The sequence below is a fragment of the Equus przewalskii genome, chromosome 23 (assembly GCF_037783145.1).
Source record: "Equus przewalskii isolate Varuska chromosome 23, EquPr2, whole genome shotgun sequence".
Taxonomy (NCBI): Eukaryota; Metazoa; Chordata; class Mammalia; order Perissodactyla; family Equidae; genus Equus; species Equus przewalskii.
In genome coordinates, this window is record NC_091853.1 from 23,405,159 (window position 1) to 23,421,220 (window position 16,062).

The 16,062-nt window shown below is 40.5% G+C and overlaps 2 protein-coding genes across 5 annotated transcripts in view; one reads left to right on the forward strand and one right to left on the reverse strand.

Moving 5' to 3' along the window:
- RCOR3 (REST corepressor 3) overlaps positions 1-8,696 on the reverse strand; it is a 45,334-nt gene extending 36,638 nt beyond the window's left edge. Inside the window, exons 1-3 of one of the 4 annotated variants that reach the window (XM_070591251.1) lie at positions 8,262-8,696; positions 7,815-7,871; positions 68-145 (exon numbers count right to left, since the gene is read on the reverse strand). In XM_070591251.1, the coding sequence (XP_070447352.1) occupies positions 68-145; positions 7,815-7,871; positions 8,262-8,427 (301 nt within the window). In that variant the 5' untranslated portion in view covers positions 8,428-8,696. Of the gene's footprint in view, positions 1-67; positions 146-3,669; positions 3,723-7,814; positions 7,872-8,258 lie in introns of those variants that run through there. The other 3 variants (XM_070591254.1, XM_070591252.1, XM_070591253.1) reach the window with 3 other exon arrangements.
- Positions 8,488-16,062, forward strand: part of LOC139078852 (collagen alpha-2(I) chain-like) — a 40,309-nt gene continuing 32,734 nt past the window's right edge. The window contains exons 1-3 of the mRNA XM_070590980.1: positions 8,488-8,562; positions 8,888-9,311; positions 11,473-11,655. Coding sequence (XP_070447081.1) covers positions 8,488-8,562; positions 8,888-9,311; positions 11,473-11,655 — 682 coding nt within the window. The remainder of the gene's footprint in view (positions 8,563-8,887; positions 9,312-11,472; positions 11,656-16,062) is intronic.

Sequence of the window (16,062 nt, forward strand, 5' to 3'; positions counted from 1 at the left end):
CAAAGTTGCATTTTGAATTGGTTAATAGATCCCTACTGACACAAATATTCAATTTCAGAAAACTTACATTTGGCATCTGGGATACTGTGATATGGAGACCATACAAGCATTCCTCCATTGTCTTTATCTGTGTACTTTGTAGCACCTGAGGGAAAAATTAATTACTTTGAATATGATGGGTTTTATTTACATTTAAAATAAGTGTAAACAAAGTAAGCTTTATTTCTATTTTAGTACAGAAGAGGACAAGGAAACAAAGTACAGGAAAACAAAGAGAAGGAAAACAGACTTACATTAAATATAGTAAATATCCCATTTATGGAAATGAAGGAAATTTCACAAACACTGAAGTTCACCCCCTTTAAAAAGACTTTCTTAAGTACATTATATATCCCTACTTCTTGACAGGTAATAAATCTGATTTAACCTTCTAAATCAGTTAGGAGTCATTAAAAACTCTTGACTTTTAAAACCAGAGAGCACACCTCAGGTGGTAGGTTAACAGCGTTTTGCCCCGTATCTAAACAGGCTAAGATCACTGTAATTTTTAAACACTTGTATCTGCTTTTTATGATTTTTACTTAATCTTATTCCTTGCTAGAAGTCTGTCAGCTATTCCTTTTTAGACTTAATTCTATTTATTAACTTTCACATTTATAAAAGTATGTGCTCTGTGTAAGAGGAAAACAAAGTCAACAAGTGTAAAAGTTAATAATGCCATTTCTTCTTAATGTAATCAGTCTACTTCTAATCTAGAAGCATACTATTGCTTCTATTCTAATTTACTTATAATCTGTTATAAACTAAAAAGTCAGAGAAATCAAGCTCTATTGAAACTGCATGTAGAGAACAGACAGAATGAATGGCAGCCTGACGCAGCTATCCCAGAGCCAAGCAGATGCCCATGGGTTAAGTCTTTTAATTACTCCATGGTCTTCTTCTGGCTTCTTTCTAATTCTCAGGTGCATTCATGTTAATTAAACTATCAACAAATAAACCATTGTTGCCACCTATTTTAAGAAGCTTGTCTATGAATATGTCATAATTGACTTTTATGAGGTATTGATAGCTACCACCAACCAACGGCCAGAATTCCAAAACTATTCACATAAAACATTAACAGAATTCTGAGGTTAAACTGTCATCATTTATAAAGTTACAAAATATTTGGAATAAAGAACATTCATTTCCAGGAGTAAAGGAGCTACTACTATAAATCTCAATCTAGAAAAGTTATCTATCAAGCAATAATATATCATTCAGTAGCTTTTTTATTTTTGGCTAATCATCATACATCACAACTGTATATTCCATCAACAAATTTTATTTAGAGAATGATACAGTGTTAGTGAAAATGAATCTAAAATTATTTTAAAAATTCTATGTGTTTGCTATAGGGAAAAACTAAGAAAGGAGAAAAGAGAAACAAGTGAAGCTATCAAAGTTTCAGAAAAATCATAATTACAGAATAAATCTAAAAGCAAAACCTATTACACTTTCTTATTAGTATCTTTAATAAAAGAGAACAAAAACAGGAGCTGAGAATTTAAGAAAGTGCAAATCAGAAGTACACTATTTAATATTTATACTCAATGACAAGAAATTTTAAGCTGTCTTTTAAAAACTTTAATATTAAGATATATATCTAATTTTTAACCACATAAAACAAAAACACAAAAGCAAAATAGCCAAACCACTCAATGGAAATAAAACAGACATCCTAAGTTGGTCAGAAGCCTTATTAATAAATCTATTGCTATGTCTAGTGAGTACCCTAAATTTCAATCCTTTAACATGGGACTCATTCTTTTTCTCAATGGATTGTGGCAGTAAGATAATTTAAATCCTACTTAACAGAACATGGAATGCAACAAAGAAAGGTTTCCATCAAGTCTCACATCTTAATAGCATACTTAATATTTAAACATATTTCTTTGCATCTGAGTCTTTATTACAGAAAGTCTGAATTAAAATATCTTCATTAAAAGCTCTTCTTAAACAGATATAAACTATTTTTTAGTATTTTTCCCCATGAAGAATAACAGTTAAGTTTCAAAAAAATTCTTAGCACTGTAATTAAGGTCCTGATGTGACAGAAACTGGCATCCAAGCTGTGAGGACTAAGAGCTCTTCTAATACGGGAGTATGGGCTGTGCGTGTAGAGGAATCGCATCTGGTAGCAGAGAATGCCTAATTAGGCATTTGACAACGTTCTTTCCCTAACCCTTGAACTGGACTCCACCATTTTCGATCATGTATGTGTCCATGAGGCCCAAGAGATGACTGATGTTCCCAGGAAATGCGAGATTTTAGTATAACAGTTAAGAGAGTAACCATTACAGAGCCAGACTCCAAGTATGAATCCCAGTCCTGCCACGTCCTAGCTCTGTGACCTTGCGCAAATTTACTTCATCTGTCTGTGCCTCAGTTTAACTCATCTTCAAAAATAGGGATGATGAGAAAACCTACTTCACAGAGTTGTTCAAAAACTAAATGAATTAATATATGTAAAGTACCTGACATATGGTAAGCACTATGTAAGACATTATCATTACTAGTATATGCTTATCAAAGAGTTCTTTCTTAAGTTTCCTTCTTTCTCTACTCTGGAAAGGCTTCTTCTCACCCTATCAATGAAATAAAAATATAAATGAATAAAACCTCACGGGGCTCTAACTCAAATGGCTGATGTCCTCTCTCACCAACCCCTTGAATATGAGACTGAATAGCTGAAATGACCTTTTCGTGTTTCTATTTTCTCAGACCTGATTACTCTCCTATAAAATAACAGGAAAAAGTAACTGGTATTACTGAAAACAATTTACCCCTCAGGATGCTTTGAATCCAAAAAAGTTTTACCCTTTCCATTAAAAAAGTAGAAATGGACTAAAATATTTAAAGGACATAAACCCAATGTGGTTTTTTTTTGCTTCTATCTAATATTTAAAATTATACCTTAAAACTGTTTGATATTCAGAAATAATTCTTACTGAGAATCAAACTTGACTTACCAACAAAATAATAAAGGTTTAGAAATATCCTATCTTCTGAATGGATTAAAAAACCAACCAACCAACCAAAACCTAGATAGCAAGCTACCACAATTTTAGAAGACTATAGTAGCATGACGGTTCTAAAAATAAAATTGTAACAGTTTTTTAAAGTATTAAATGAAACGCTTAAAAGTTTAATCCCTTTGAAATCTTAGATCTCTTAACTGGAGTTGGTGAAGGACATTTATGATACCAATTGGGGAAAACCAACAACTAAACCACAAAAGTATAATTTCGATAAGCTAGGATTTCTACAATAGCAATAGCTGTAGAAATTTCAAAATAAGTACAAAATAAGTACAAAAATAAAAACCTATTACTTTTTAGATTTCCTTTAAGACATTTAAAATAAGGACTTTGATGGAAATCATGGAACAAATATTCTAAATAAGGAACTTAAATACAGAGAATCTTAAGACGCTCCAAATATTTTTTTAGAATTCTACTATTTATAAACTGGGCTCTGAATTACATACTTAATTCACCAACTTCAAACTCGGGTAAACAAAGACTTTCCAAGGGGTACATAAGCATGAATAAGTTCTATGGGAATCAATTTTCAGACCTTCAGTTTCCCCATATTCTCTTTCCCAAGATGATCTGCCTGAGAACTCACCTGCAGTCTAAGCTCTGTGCTCTCTCTACTTCTGACCTCCTTCTTCACAGATGACCTTCTCTTGCTTTAAAAAAAAAGGCAGGTCTCTCACCCACCCCAAATCTTACAAGAGTACGTTGCCCAAAATTTTAAAACCTCTATAGTGCCAAACAAAGGGTATCAGCAAAACCCTCCTTTCCTCAAGGCACCATGACTATTATCATTTTAATCAATTATGCATTAATTGTAATAACTCAAGCCAGAAAAGATTTAAACACTTAGAACACTTGTGTTTATAAGAATACATATTACAGTAGTAGAGAAATTGGAGAGATGATCAATAAAGCACTTCTACGCACAAAAATATATTATAGAATTCTGTGGGGAAAATGCATGCATGGAAATGATTTCAAAGACAAAAAGGAACAATGTAAACTTTCAGACTGTTAGGAGTCTGTTCACATATTTCATAAAATAAATACTATCACAATATTATAGTATTTATATTTAAATGGATGCATTTAAAATGAGAATATAATAGCTTTATTTCAAAGTGTCAATATTTCAAATACACTGGAGATTACATTTTTCAACTATTTAAACCCAGTGACAAATAGCAGATTTCAACTTAAAAATACGTGAAAGAATCTTTTTCAAAATTCTTTTATGGGAATGCAAGCAAAATATTTTGAAGACCACTGCTTTATATACATTAATTTTCACTTAATCTTGTGATAAAGTTAACATTATCTCCCATTTACAAATGAGAAAACTAAGGCCTGGATACGTCAGGTCACTATGCCTTATTAGCTAAAAGGCACATGATAAACGGTGAGATACTCAATCGCCACACAAAACTGTTCCTCCTGATGTAAGCATGGTCAATAGGCACTAAATAAAAGTTGGGAAGACCTTGTAAAGAATCAAGAGAAAAAAAGGCATCTAAAGGAATAATCAGAAATCCAGTTAGCATATTTTTATAAAGCCATTCTTAGCAACGATCCATTAATTAGCATAAACTGTTCCTAATCTCCTAACTTCAGTAATTCCAACTTAAATCTCAATTCTACTCACATTTTCTAAAATACTCATTTCGATAATTCATTCTTTATGTCCTTAATTTCTATCACTATCATCTCCAATAAAAATATCCTCCACAAAAAAATCCTCTCTCAATTTTCCTACACTCGGATCATAATAATCGTGGCACCTAAAATTTTTCTTTCAAATGACTTGGACGGCTATGGGTGAACAATCTCCATGAAGACAGATTGAAGATGGATAGATAGGTTTATGAGACTAACGATAATGGTATGAGAAAGAGAAAGAGAGAGAGGAGCTGACCATTTCTCAATTTCTATCGTTAAATAATAAATATCTCTTTTCCTCTTTTATTTTTTCCAAGGAAATATATTTACATTCTCATCCAGTTATAATGAATTAAGGTGACGTCACACAACAATACAATACTTAGAATAAAACAGAGCAGTGGTACTATGTTGAACGGCATAGAGGCTCAATATTTCCTTCTAAAAAGTGTCTAATGGGGCTGGCCCAGTGGTGCAGTTAAGTCTGCAGGTTCCACTTCGGCGGCCCAGGGTTCGCCGGTTCGGATCCCAGGTGTGGACCTACACACCAGCTGTCAAGCCATGCTGTGGCAGGCATCTCACATATAAAGTATTGGAAGATGGGCACAGCTGTTACCTCAGGGCCAGTCTTCCTCAGCAAAAAGAGGAGGACTGGTGACAGATGTTAGCTCAGGGCTAATCTTCCTCAAAAAAAAAAGTGTCTAACAATTGATAATCTACATTTGCTTGACAAGGTTTGTCTATAATAGCTATAGAAAAGCCCACCTAAGTTTAAATGGTAACTGGTTTTGGCTGTGTCCTTAGGTTCAGTATTCTTCTGCATACGATTATTAAGGAGAAAATAAACAGATGAATTTAAAGAATGTGACATTTATCTTTATTCTAATAAAGAGTATCAATTACAGTCTGAGTAAATTGAAAATATGACTTGAAAAAATAGTATTTCAGTGATTCTTTTTTCCCCACAAATATTCTACTTTGGTTCAAAATAAGCAAAATATGATGATTGAGAGCAAACTGGATAATCCAAATAGTGGCCATGTGAAACTACCTAAATAGTATTTTGCACTTTTAATGAATTATTTTTCAAAATTTGAAATTTGTTCCAGTATTTAGTCTATCATGAAACAAAAAATGCTTTCCAGTGATCAGGCCACGACACATGTAAATTTGTTCCAGCATGAAGACTGGCTCTTAAACACAAGACTCCTAATCAATCTGCTTATAGGCGTCTATGAAATACAAACCTCCCTAATGGCACAAAAAGATGGGTATGTTTATTCACTTATAAAATAATTGTGGCTGGAAGAGTTCTAATTTGGAAACAAGTTTATCAATTCCCAAAAAAGCAGAGCACCTATGAAAGCCCCAAATCAGGTATAAAGGTATGCAGAATCATTCTTCATAATTATGAACTTTAATCTTTACTGAATAACTGCCATATGCCCAGTCATGTAATCCTGGCAAGAATTCCATGAAATATTTTTCATTTCCATTTTACAGCAAGGGAAACCGAGGCTCAGGGAAGGCCAGTGACTTGCTCAGAGCAAAAAAATCAAAGAGCTGGGAACTGAATTCAGTCTATCTTAAGCCAATGTATGCTCTTTCCAAATGTCAAGCTAAAACCTGAGGCAGCACAGTAAACTCAACATGCCATTCCCCTACTAGCTACATCAATAAAGAACATCAGTTTCACAAAACATTTAAAATTACTTGAAGCCCAAGAGTACACACACTGATAGCTTTTGAATAAAATGGAGTAACAGCCTTGTCATTTGGAAGGCAACCCTGATCTAGTGAGCACTCTTGTATCGTTGCTTTACCTACTGAAAAACAGCCTGCACTGACAATCCTTTTAGCACTCCTTATTTTATCCTGTCCCTGGGGACAGGAGGAGATGCTACCTAAAACTCTTTAAATGGTTGGTAAATATCATTTTGCATTGCACTAATGGGCAAAGGAGGAATGAAAATACCCATCTATATACCCTATAATCAAATAAACATGCTATTTCTCCCAAGAAAATACAAGTAAGCCCTATTAATACCTAATACAGAATTCCAGAGTCCGACACAGACACAACGTTATCAGCGAGCAATGGGCAAAAAACTGACCAACTGTAAGAAAACAATAAAAAGCCCCTTCAAAGTCTGTCCAAAGCCTGAACTGAAGGTCTGGGGTGGGGTAAGGAGAAGGAAACACGCTCCACTCCAAGAGGCTCCAGCAAGGGCGCCTCCATATGCGTAACTCTCGCCCAATCCCCGTCCAGGCTGAAATCCCGTGACCGCCAGGGAGCCTGTTTGGAGAAAAGTAGACAGGGAGCCCGCAAGCTGGGTTGGCAGAGGACGCTGGAACCTGGCTGCTCGGGGAGAAAATGTCTCCTTGGCAGCTGCAACCACTGTCCTGTGGTCTGACTTCCTAGGGCTGGCTCGAGAGCGAGGTGTGCCTCTGGCTTCTCCCCACCCCCTTCTCCCATCCCTTTCTGCAGCTCCTACACCCCGCAGAGCTGTCGCGACCAAAGCTACACCACCTAGCCAAAAAGAAAGAAAAGAGAAAATCCCGTGTGCGCGCAGGTCGGGCAGGTCTCGCCCTCGGCTTTGGCCGGTGACAGCAGCCCGGGCATCCGCCGCCCTTGCGGAGCGCGGCCCTCCGCTCCCCGGGGCGGGCGGTGTGGCAACTGACATTTGCAGGGTTCTTCCACACACAGCCCGCACGCCCTCTCCTCCAGCCCTCGGCCCCGGACCCCCGAATCCGCCGAGAGCCATCTCCCTCTGCTCCCCCCGACCTCGCCTCGGGCTCAAGGGGCAGAAGGGCGATGCCACCAGCGGGCAAGTGGCCTCCGAAGGAACCATGTTAACCTTGCAATGCACACATCTGCCCACACGCCCTGTGTCACATCCCTGCCAAGCCTGACAGCCTCCCCGCCAGAGATGCCTGCCCATCCCTGCCCCGCATCCCCTCCCAACCGCACACCCGGACCCCTACCCCGCCTGCCCGCCCGCTCTCTACCCCTTCCACCCTAAACCAACCCCAGAAAAGGGGAGACAGGATTTTACTTAAGGGGAGACAGGATTTTACCTGGATCAAATTCAGGGATCCGAGCTTGGTATTCAGCTCCGACTCTCATCCCAACATCTGCAAAGCAATGCCAAAAAAAGGAAAGGAAAAAAGAAGAAAGAAAAGAAAAAGAAAAAGGAAGAGACACTTAATAAAAAATAAAAATTGCTGGGAGGAGGAAAGAAGCGGCGGGTGGATGGGAAGATATTAACTCCGGGCACTCCGGGAGATGGCAGCGGATGGGGGCGGGGAGCGGGGGGGGGGGCGAGGGCGGAGGATTGGTCGAGGGCGGAGGGACGGGGGTCGCGGGGGGTGCTGCTGCACTGCACCGGGAGTTCGAGGCTACCGCAGCGCCCGGGCTCCGAGGGGAGGGAGGGCGGGAGCGCGGCGAGGGGAGGGGGCTGGGGGAGGGGAGGGGAGGAGGGAGGGGGGCAGGCGGGCTGGCGGGGAGGAGTTCGAGGCTACCACCGTGCTCGTCGTCGCTGCTGCAGCCGCTCTCGGGCTCCGAGTAGTGCAGCCCGCCGTTGGTGGAAGAGGCGCCGCTGCCACCGCCGCCCGCCGGGCTCTTGGCGCTGCCGTTGGCCGATCGGTTCTTCCCCAGTAACTCGGGCCCTTTCTCCATCATGCCGGGCATGGTAGAAGAGGGGAGGGGGAAAGGTGAGGGGAAGAGGTAGGCGTCAGGGTGAAGGGGGAGATGGCTTACGAGTGCGGGCGGGAGGGAAGGGAGGAGGAGGAGGAGACGGCGGTGGCGGCGGAGGAGGAGGAGGGTGTTAATATGGAGCCGCCATAACCGCCCCGGTCCGGCAGTAGCGCAGTCGCCTCACAACAACCCGCCCCGGCCCCGCCTCTCTCCCCTCCTCCCGCCGCCCGCCCCGCGCAGTCCCGGGCGCCCCTCTCGGCCGCGCCGCGCTCTACGCCGCCGCCGGTATCACTCCGCCCCGCAGGGAGGTTCCGGCCGGCGGGCGGGCGGGGGAGGGCGAGGGGGGAGGGGGGAGGGGCGGGGAAGCCCGGCTCGCCGGCAGCTCGGGCAACCCCAACCGAGCGCTAATAAAATCGCCGCAGAGGCGCGGCCGCCTCTCGGGCTTCCTTCCTAGGGGGCGCTCTGGAACGCGGACGGAGGCGCTGGCGAGGGCGCGGGACTCTTTGCCCTCTCAGGGCGGAAGGAACGCAGCCAGCCTGAAAAAGGGCCGGCGCGACCCGAGCGCCCGAGTCCGCGGAGCGGCCCCCCTCTCTCCGAGGGGGTTGCGGGGCCGGGCGGTCCGGCCAGCTTCGGTCGGAGCGTTGTCGTGTCCGGACGCTGCGGCAGGCCGGCTGCTGGGCTTCAGGGCGCCTCCGCGGAGGCGGGCAGGGTAGCAGGGCGGCTTTCGGGTGCCGAGGCCCAGCCGGCCGGAGAAGAGACTCGGGCATCAGTATCCGGACGCTGCACTGTCTGTTTCGGAATCTGTGAACCGGGGCTTGATGCCCTAGGGAGACAGGGTGCCAAAACGAGTTTCCGGTGCTGGGCAATGCAGCTGAAAGGTTTTGCTAAAAGGTTTTTTTTAACCCTTCTTCCCCGTTTTCCTATCATGATTTTTTCTTTTTTTTTTTTTTCGTTTTTGCTATTTTGTTAGGGAGTGGGTGCTGTCAACGGTGAAATAGAATTAGGACGGGGGTCCTTGCCCACTTGGCACCAACTCAGTCCTCTCTGACCTGTGGTCACGGCTGCGAGCAGAGCTGTAGAGAGGGCGGAGTCCTCAAGGAAAGGTGCAGCGAGAGCTGCATTCTGGCAGGGTTTCCAGCCTGGCAGGAGATGTGCTCTGTAATGCTTTTCTGAATCGCGTTAGGCTGAAGGAATAGGGAACTGCGTTTTTCGTTCACCAGATTTGAGGACTTCTGCTGATTTGAGGACTTCTGCTATGTGCCAGGCTGCCTGGCATTGGGGGCTGTTGATGATTTTCTTTCTTTTTTACTCAGGAGGAAGTAGAAATGCAGACTTATGGTGAGCATTTAGTATGCAGGTGTATGCAGAGCAGTATTTAGGGTCAACGGCAAGGTATTTTCCAAACGATTAAAAATAAAGATTGCCCTGCAAGAATCCTATGATAGGTCAATGCAGAGTGGATCAAATCAGTCTCTCCGACCAGAGCAAGGCTCCACTGCATGAAATAACATACCTAAAGCAGGAATGTCTCAATCAGGAATTGAGCCAAGAAAAGCCTGGGAAGTAAATATTTGGCAGGTGCTTGTCTACTGGGGAAAGTCTCCTGGGCAGGTACAAAACCGATCTGGTTCTGGCAGTGGAGATAGCTTCATCTCTTTATCAACGCTTGCTAAGATTCCATTAAAGATTTGAATCGTACAATTAAAACTTTTATTTCTTTTCTCCACAGATACAGTTCTGAATATTATTTTAATTCCTACATAGTTTTTCTACAAGGAGAGAACGTCCTGACCAAGTGAAATGAATAGTCATTTCTCTTGACAGTAATATTTTTCATTGTAAATTAATTTGTTGGTATTTTGGTTGGTAGGCATAAGCTTCCGGTGAACATGATTCAGCATCTCTGGTCCTGTAACAAAAAGGCCAGACCCTGAACTGAGTGAATTCCCAAAGATAAATGTCACTGAGGCCTCTTGGCCAGCCAACTTTGTAACACCCCAGCTTTGCAACACCTTCCAGCTGCTTTTCTACAGAAAGGAATTTCTGCACATAGATCAAGGACCAAAATATTGTGACGATTTGGGGACTTTTGTAACTTATTTCTATTTATTAATAAAACCCATAAAGTGAAAAGATCCCACACTTTTCTTAAATACAGAGAAGGCAGAGCAGGGCAGGCTGCATTGCACTCGGGAGAAGAACCTCAGGGACCGGGTGGGTTATGGCACTTTACAAAAAGAAAGGAAGTTTCTGTTTTGCCCCTGAAAAAAAGGAAAGTGACTGAAGCTGGCCTGTTCTGAAGAATAAAATGGGCCTTAAAATGATTTCCCAAAAGTTAACAGGGACAGTAAAGAAAAAGAAAAGCTAAGGAAAACTTGAGAATGACTATCTATAAGGGGTTGGAGGAAGAGAAGCAGCAGCTGGGCAAAGAAGAAGAAAGCTTTAAGAAAGGATTAATAAACAATGTCCAATGATACAGAGTTGCAAGAAGGATTTAAGAAAAGGCCTTTGGTTATTTTGTTTGCTTACTTTTTTACTGTATTTAATTGTTTTTTCTTTTACTGTTGTATTTCATTGTATTTCATTGTATTTCATTTTTCTTTTACTGTTGTGTTTCATTGTATTTTAAATTTGGAACAGACAATACATTTTCATAGTTCCAAAATCAAAAGGTATAAGAGGATATATTTCACTATTGTACTGGACATCCTAAGGATTGCAAAAAGGCAAGGGAAAAAATGTATAAGAATTGGAAAGAAATATGTGAATCTGTATTAGAAAGTATGATGGTCTATATATAAAATTATAATAATCTATAAGCTTGTAGTATTAAGTGAATTTAGCAAGTTGCTGGATACAGTCAGTATATAAAGATGAATTATGTTTATATACTAGTGCTAAACAAAAGGAATTTTTATAAAAGTGATACCGTATACAAATGCATCAAAAATATCAAATATCTAGTGTATTGATTTCCTATGACTGATATAACAAATTAAAACAAACTCGATGTCTTAAAATAAATTTATTCTCTCACAGTTCTGGAGACCGGAAGTCCAAAATCAAGATGTCAGCAGGGCTGTACTCCTTCCAGAGGCTCCACAGGAGAGTCTGCTCCTTGCTTTTTCCGGTTCCTGGTGTCTGCTGGCATTCCTCGCATTCCTTGGCTTGAAGCCACGTCACTCCAGTATCTGCCTCCATCTTCACAGCGCCCTCTCCTCTGTATGTATCTCGAATTTCCCTCTGCCTCTATCATCTAAAGACACTGCCAGCATTCAGGGCCCACCTAGATAATCCAGGATTATCTTCTCTTCTTGAGAGCCTTAACTTAATCACCTCTACAAAGACCCTTTTTTCAAAGGTAGCATTTACACGTTCCAGGGAGTAGGCCCTGATATCTTTGGGGCACCATCCAGCCCATTGCCCCTATGAATAAATCATAATGAAAGATGTGTAAGAACTCTATACTGAAAATTATATTTTTAGAGCATTTAGAGAAGAGCCAAGGAGATGGACAGATATACTATGTCCTGGCTTGGAAGACTCAATATTATTGTAAAAATGTTAGTTCTCTCCAAATTGACCCGTAGATTTAGTCTAATCCCAGTTAGAATCCCAGCAGGTTGTGTGTGTGTGTGTGTGTGTGTGTGTGTGTGTAAATTAACAAGCTGATTCTAAAACTTGTGTGGAAATTCAAAAGGTCAAGAACAGCCAAGATGATCAAAGAAGAGCAAAGTTGGAGGCTTCACACTACTGGGTACTAGAAAGTAGAACAATGGAACTGAGTAGAGTTACTAAAAAGATGCTTCTGTGAACATTTTATTTATGCAAAGGTAACTGTAGTAATGTGGAGAAAAAAATGGACATTTCAATAAATGGTACTGCGTCAACTGAATATCCATGGGGACAAAAGGGAACCTTGATGCCTACCCCTGCTAAAAAAAAAAAAATTAATTCTAAATAGATTGTGGACCTAAATGTAAAAGATAAAAAAATAGAGCTTCTACTGCTTCTAGAAAATACCTGGATAGTAGTTTATTATCTTTATAACTTTGGGTGGTCAAATACGTCTTAGGATATAAAAGGCACTAATTATAAAGGGAAATATTGAGCATTCCATGTACAGAAAATAGTATGGAAAATGCAAAGAATCTTGAATCATTATATCATGTCAGGGAACTATGAATTGTTTAGCATTCCTGGAGCATGAAGTGAACTCAAAATGAGGCTGGAGAGGTAGGCAAGGGCTGAACCACATAGAGCCCTTTATAACATTCAAAGGCTTAAATATTTACTCTATAGATAATGGAAAAGGATCAGAGGGGTCTACACAAGAGATTCCACCCTCCTGACTTAAGTGCTTCCCAAAGTCCCACTTACTATGCCATCACCTTTGGGAGTCAGCATTTCAACATGTGGATTGGGGGAGACACAAACATTCAGACTACAGTAGTATATAGGTATTTCCTTTGTAACATACACACGTGGAAATAACATAGCTACCTATACATGCTCAGAATATTTCTGAAAAAGTACATAAAACTGTTTACCTCTTGAGGGGGAGGTGTCAGAGTCTAAGAAGGAAGGGAGACTTTATCTTCCTCTGTATTCCGTTGCACAGTTGGACTCTTTTTGCCATATGTATGTATTACTATTTCGACAAATTAAATGTTTAAAGAATCGATAGGCATAAAGCAGATAATTATAGTTTAAAAAACAAAATAATATTAAAATAATGTATAAGTAAAGTTCTAGCTAGTAGAAGTTAGAAAGTAGAATGGAAGAGGAAAGATGGAAAGAGGATGGGGTATTATCCTCATTCTACAAAAGAAAAAGATTTTAAGCGGGGCAGTAACTGGACTGCAGCTTGACTCACCAGCTACACTAGGGCACACAGGAAGGACCTCAACAGAGGTTTGATTCATGTTCACCAGGCTCATAATGATTTTCTTTGTAACACCAAGTTTGCTGAAGAGTTTATTGATTTGCTCTTTGGTTCTCCTTCATTATTACTTTGAAGTGACTGTCTCAGAATAAGTTTAACTCCAAAATGGAGTCAGGCCATGCTGTGCAGCGTGGCCAGGAGACTGCCCAGCATTGAGCCGCTCGTGTTAGGCCCAATCTGGTGGTGACAGCTCAAACGTGTTTATCAATAGGGAGGAGCTTTGTATTTTTGTTTTTGTTTTTTAGAGCCACTGATCCCTAAGGAGGGGAAAATCATATAATCTTAAGAGCTAAAAGGACGTTTAGAGATCTGGTAACCTCCTTTTTCTTCACCTCCTAGAATATTTATTATTTCTAAAGGTAATCTTACAACCTCCATTTAAACAGAGAGAGAGGTAACTCTCCATCACAAAGTAGATCATGTCATTTTTTTTAAGGTGTCTAAGTCTTAGAAAATATCTCTCACTTGTTTTTTTGTATCCAAAGTTCAGCGACATATGAGAAACCCCAAATAACAGTGTCTTGAACAAAATGAAAATTTCTTTCTTTTCATGTAAAAGATATCCGTAAGTGGGCAGTCCTGGGCTGAAATGACAACTGCAATGAAATTGTTGGGGATTCCGGCTCCTTCTATCTCACCCCTCCACCATTCCTAGAGTGTCACTTTTGCCCTTGTGATCCAAGATGGCTGCTAGAGTGCCTGTCCTCATGATCACACTCCATGCAGCAGGGCAGGAAGAAAGGCAGAAGGGCACACCTCTTCTCTTTAAGGAGACTTTCTGGAAGTACCGCATACTGTTTATGCTGATACATCAATGTCCAGAACTGAGTCACATGGCCCACTAACCTCAAAGGAGGCTGGGAAATATCAAAGTGCTCAGCTAAAAGTCAGGGTTCCGTAGGAGGAAATGAGGACTAAAAGGCACCCAGCAATCTCTGTCACACTGGCTCTTTATTTGAAAACAGCAATCATGTCCCTCTTCAGCTTCTTTTTCAGACTAAACATCATTATTCCTGTTGCCAAGTCTTCACTGATATTGTCTTCATATCCTTCACCTTTTTAATTGTCCTATAAATATGCTCTAATTTGTACTCAAGACACGCCTCTCCAACTCTGTGAAATCTAATTGGTGCAAAATCAATTGGAAATATTTTGGCCCCTTTTCTTTGCACCATGTTTTTATTAATCCATCCTAAAATTAGCTTTCTTGGCAACAACTGCACGTGGTTACTAAATCTGGAGTTAACTGCATCCTCTGGGTATTTTTTACATCTGTTATTATTTAGCCTGGTCTTTCCCCGCTTAGACTCCAGTAGGGTTTTTATTTTCCTGTTTTCCCCATCTTGAGTAAGCGAGTATAAATGTATTGCCGTTTAATTTCACTTGGCTTGTTTTAGCTTATGTGAACCTTTTGAGAACTTTTTGAATTCTAATTTTCTTACCCAGCATTTGCACCTATGATAAACTGAATTTGAGTTTGTTTAATGAATGAATTCTGCAGTTAGAAGTAAAGAACATTTTCTAGAAGTTTTTTTTTAAGTCCTGGAATTGTTTATGAAATCTCTCTGTCTTAAAATAATACAGACTTTGTCTGGGAGAATTATATTCGAATGTATATACAGTCTTCTAAAAGCAGGCAGGTGGTTTAAACAGTTTTGCTAAATTTATAAATCATAAAAATATGATTGAATAATGATTTATTTGGCTAAAGAAAAAGACGAGACAGTGAAAACTTTCGTTTCCATCTTAACTCTGCCCCTGAAACAGTGTCCTTTACTAACTCATTCACTTCTTTTTCCCTCAATTTCTCAAATTATAAAATAGAATTCACAAATTATTTTTTTTCTGTTTTAAAAGGCGTTTAAAGAACGCATTCATTAAAATCAGTCTACAGGGAATTCTGGGATTCAAATAATGAGGTAATCTGAAGATTTGAGAATAAGATTAGATATGTCAACCTCTGAAGTGGAAACAAACTAACATTACATTGATTTGTGGACATGATTTTAGAAAGTAACTTGAAAATGTTTCAGGAAAATGTTGCGCATGAGATTAGGGGCTCCTAAAATATTTTCTTGGAGATTGGAGATAGTAATCTAAGTGTAACATGTAGAATAATCTATAAATTTGACACTTAATGCCAAAATACAGTCACTGGCACACAGCAACTGTTCAGATGTTAATTACTTCTATTAAATGTAAAGATTAGAAATAAAATCAAAGAGGGGCTGGCCCGGTGGTGCAGCGGTTAAGTGCACACGTTCCACTTCAGTGGCCCAGGGTTCACCGGTTCAGATCTCGGGTGCAGACATGGCACCACTTGGCAAGCCATGCTGTGGTAGGCGTCCCACATATAAAGTAGAGGAAGATGGGCACGGATGTTAGCTCAGGGCCAGTCTTCCTCAGCAAAAAAGAGGAGGACTGGTGGCAGATGTTAGCTCGGGGCTAATCTTCCTCAAAAAAAAAAAATCAAAGAGCTTCTCCAGAACTGACCAAGGAGATGGCACCCTGAATGTATACAGTGGTCCCTTATTTAGAAATATTCCTAGAGATAATAATACAAAGAAACGGATTCCCTGGAAAATCTCAATTTAGTAGGATATAAATAGGATTTTAAAAAGTAGCCGTTACCAACTGTGCTATGTTTAGCCCCCTTTCCCCCTAGATACAGGGCCTCTTAGCTA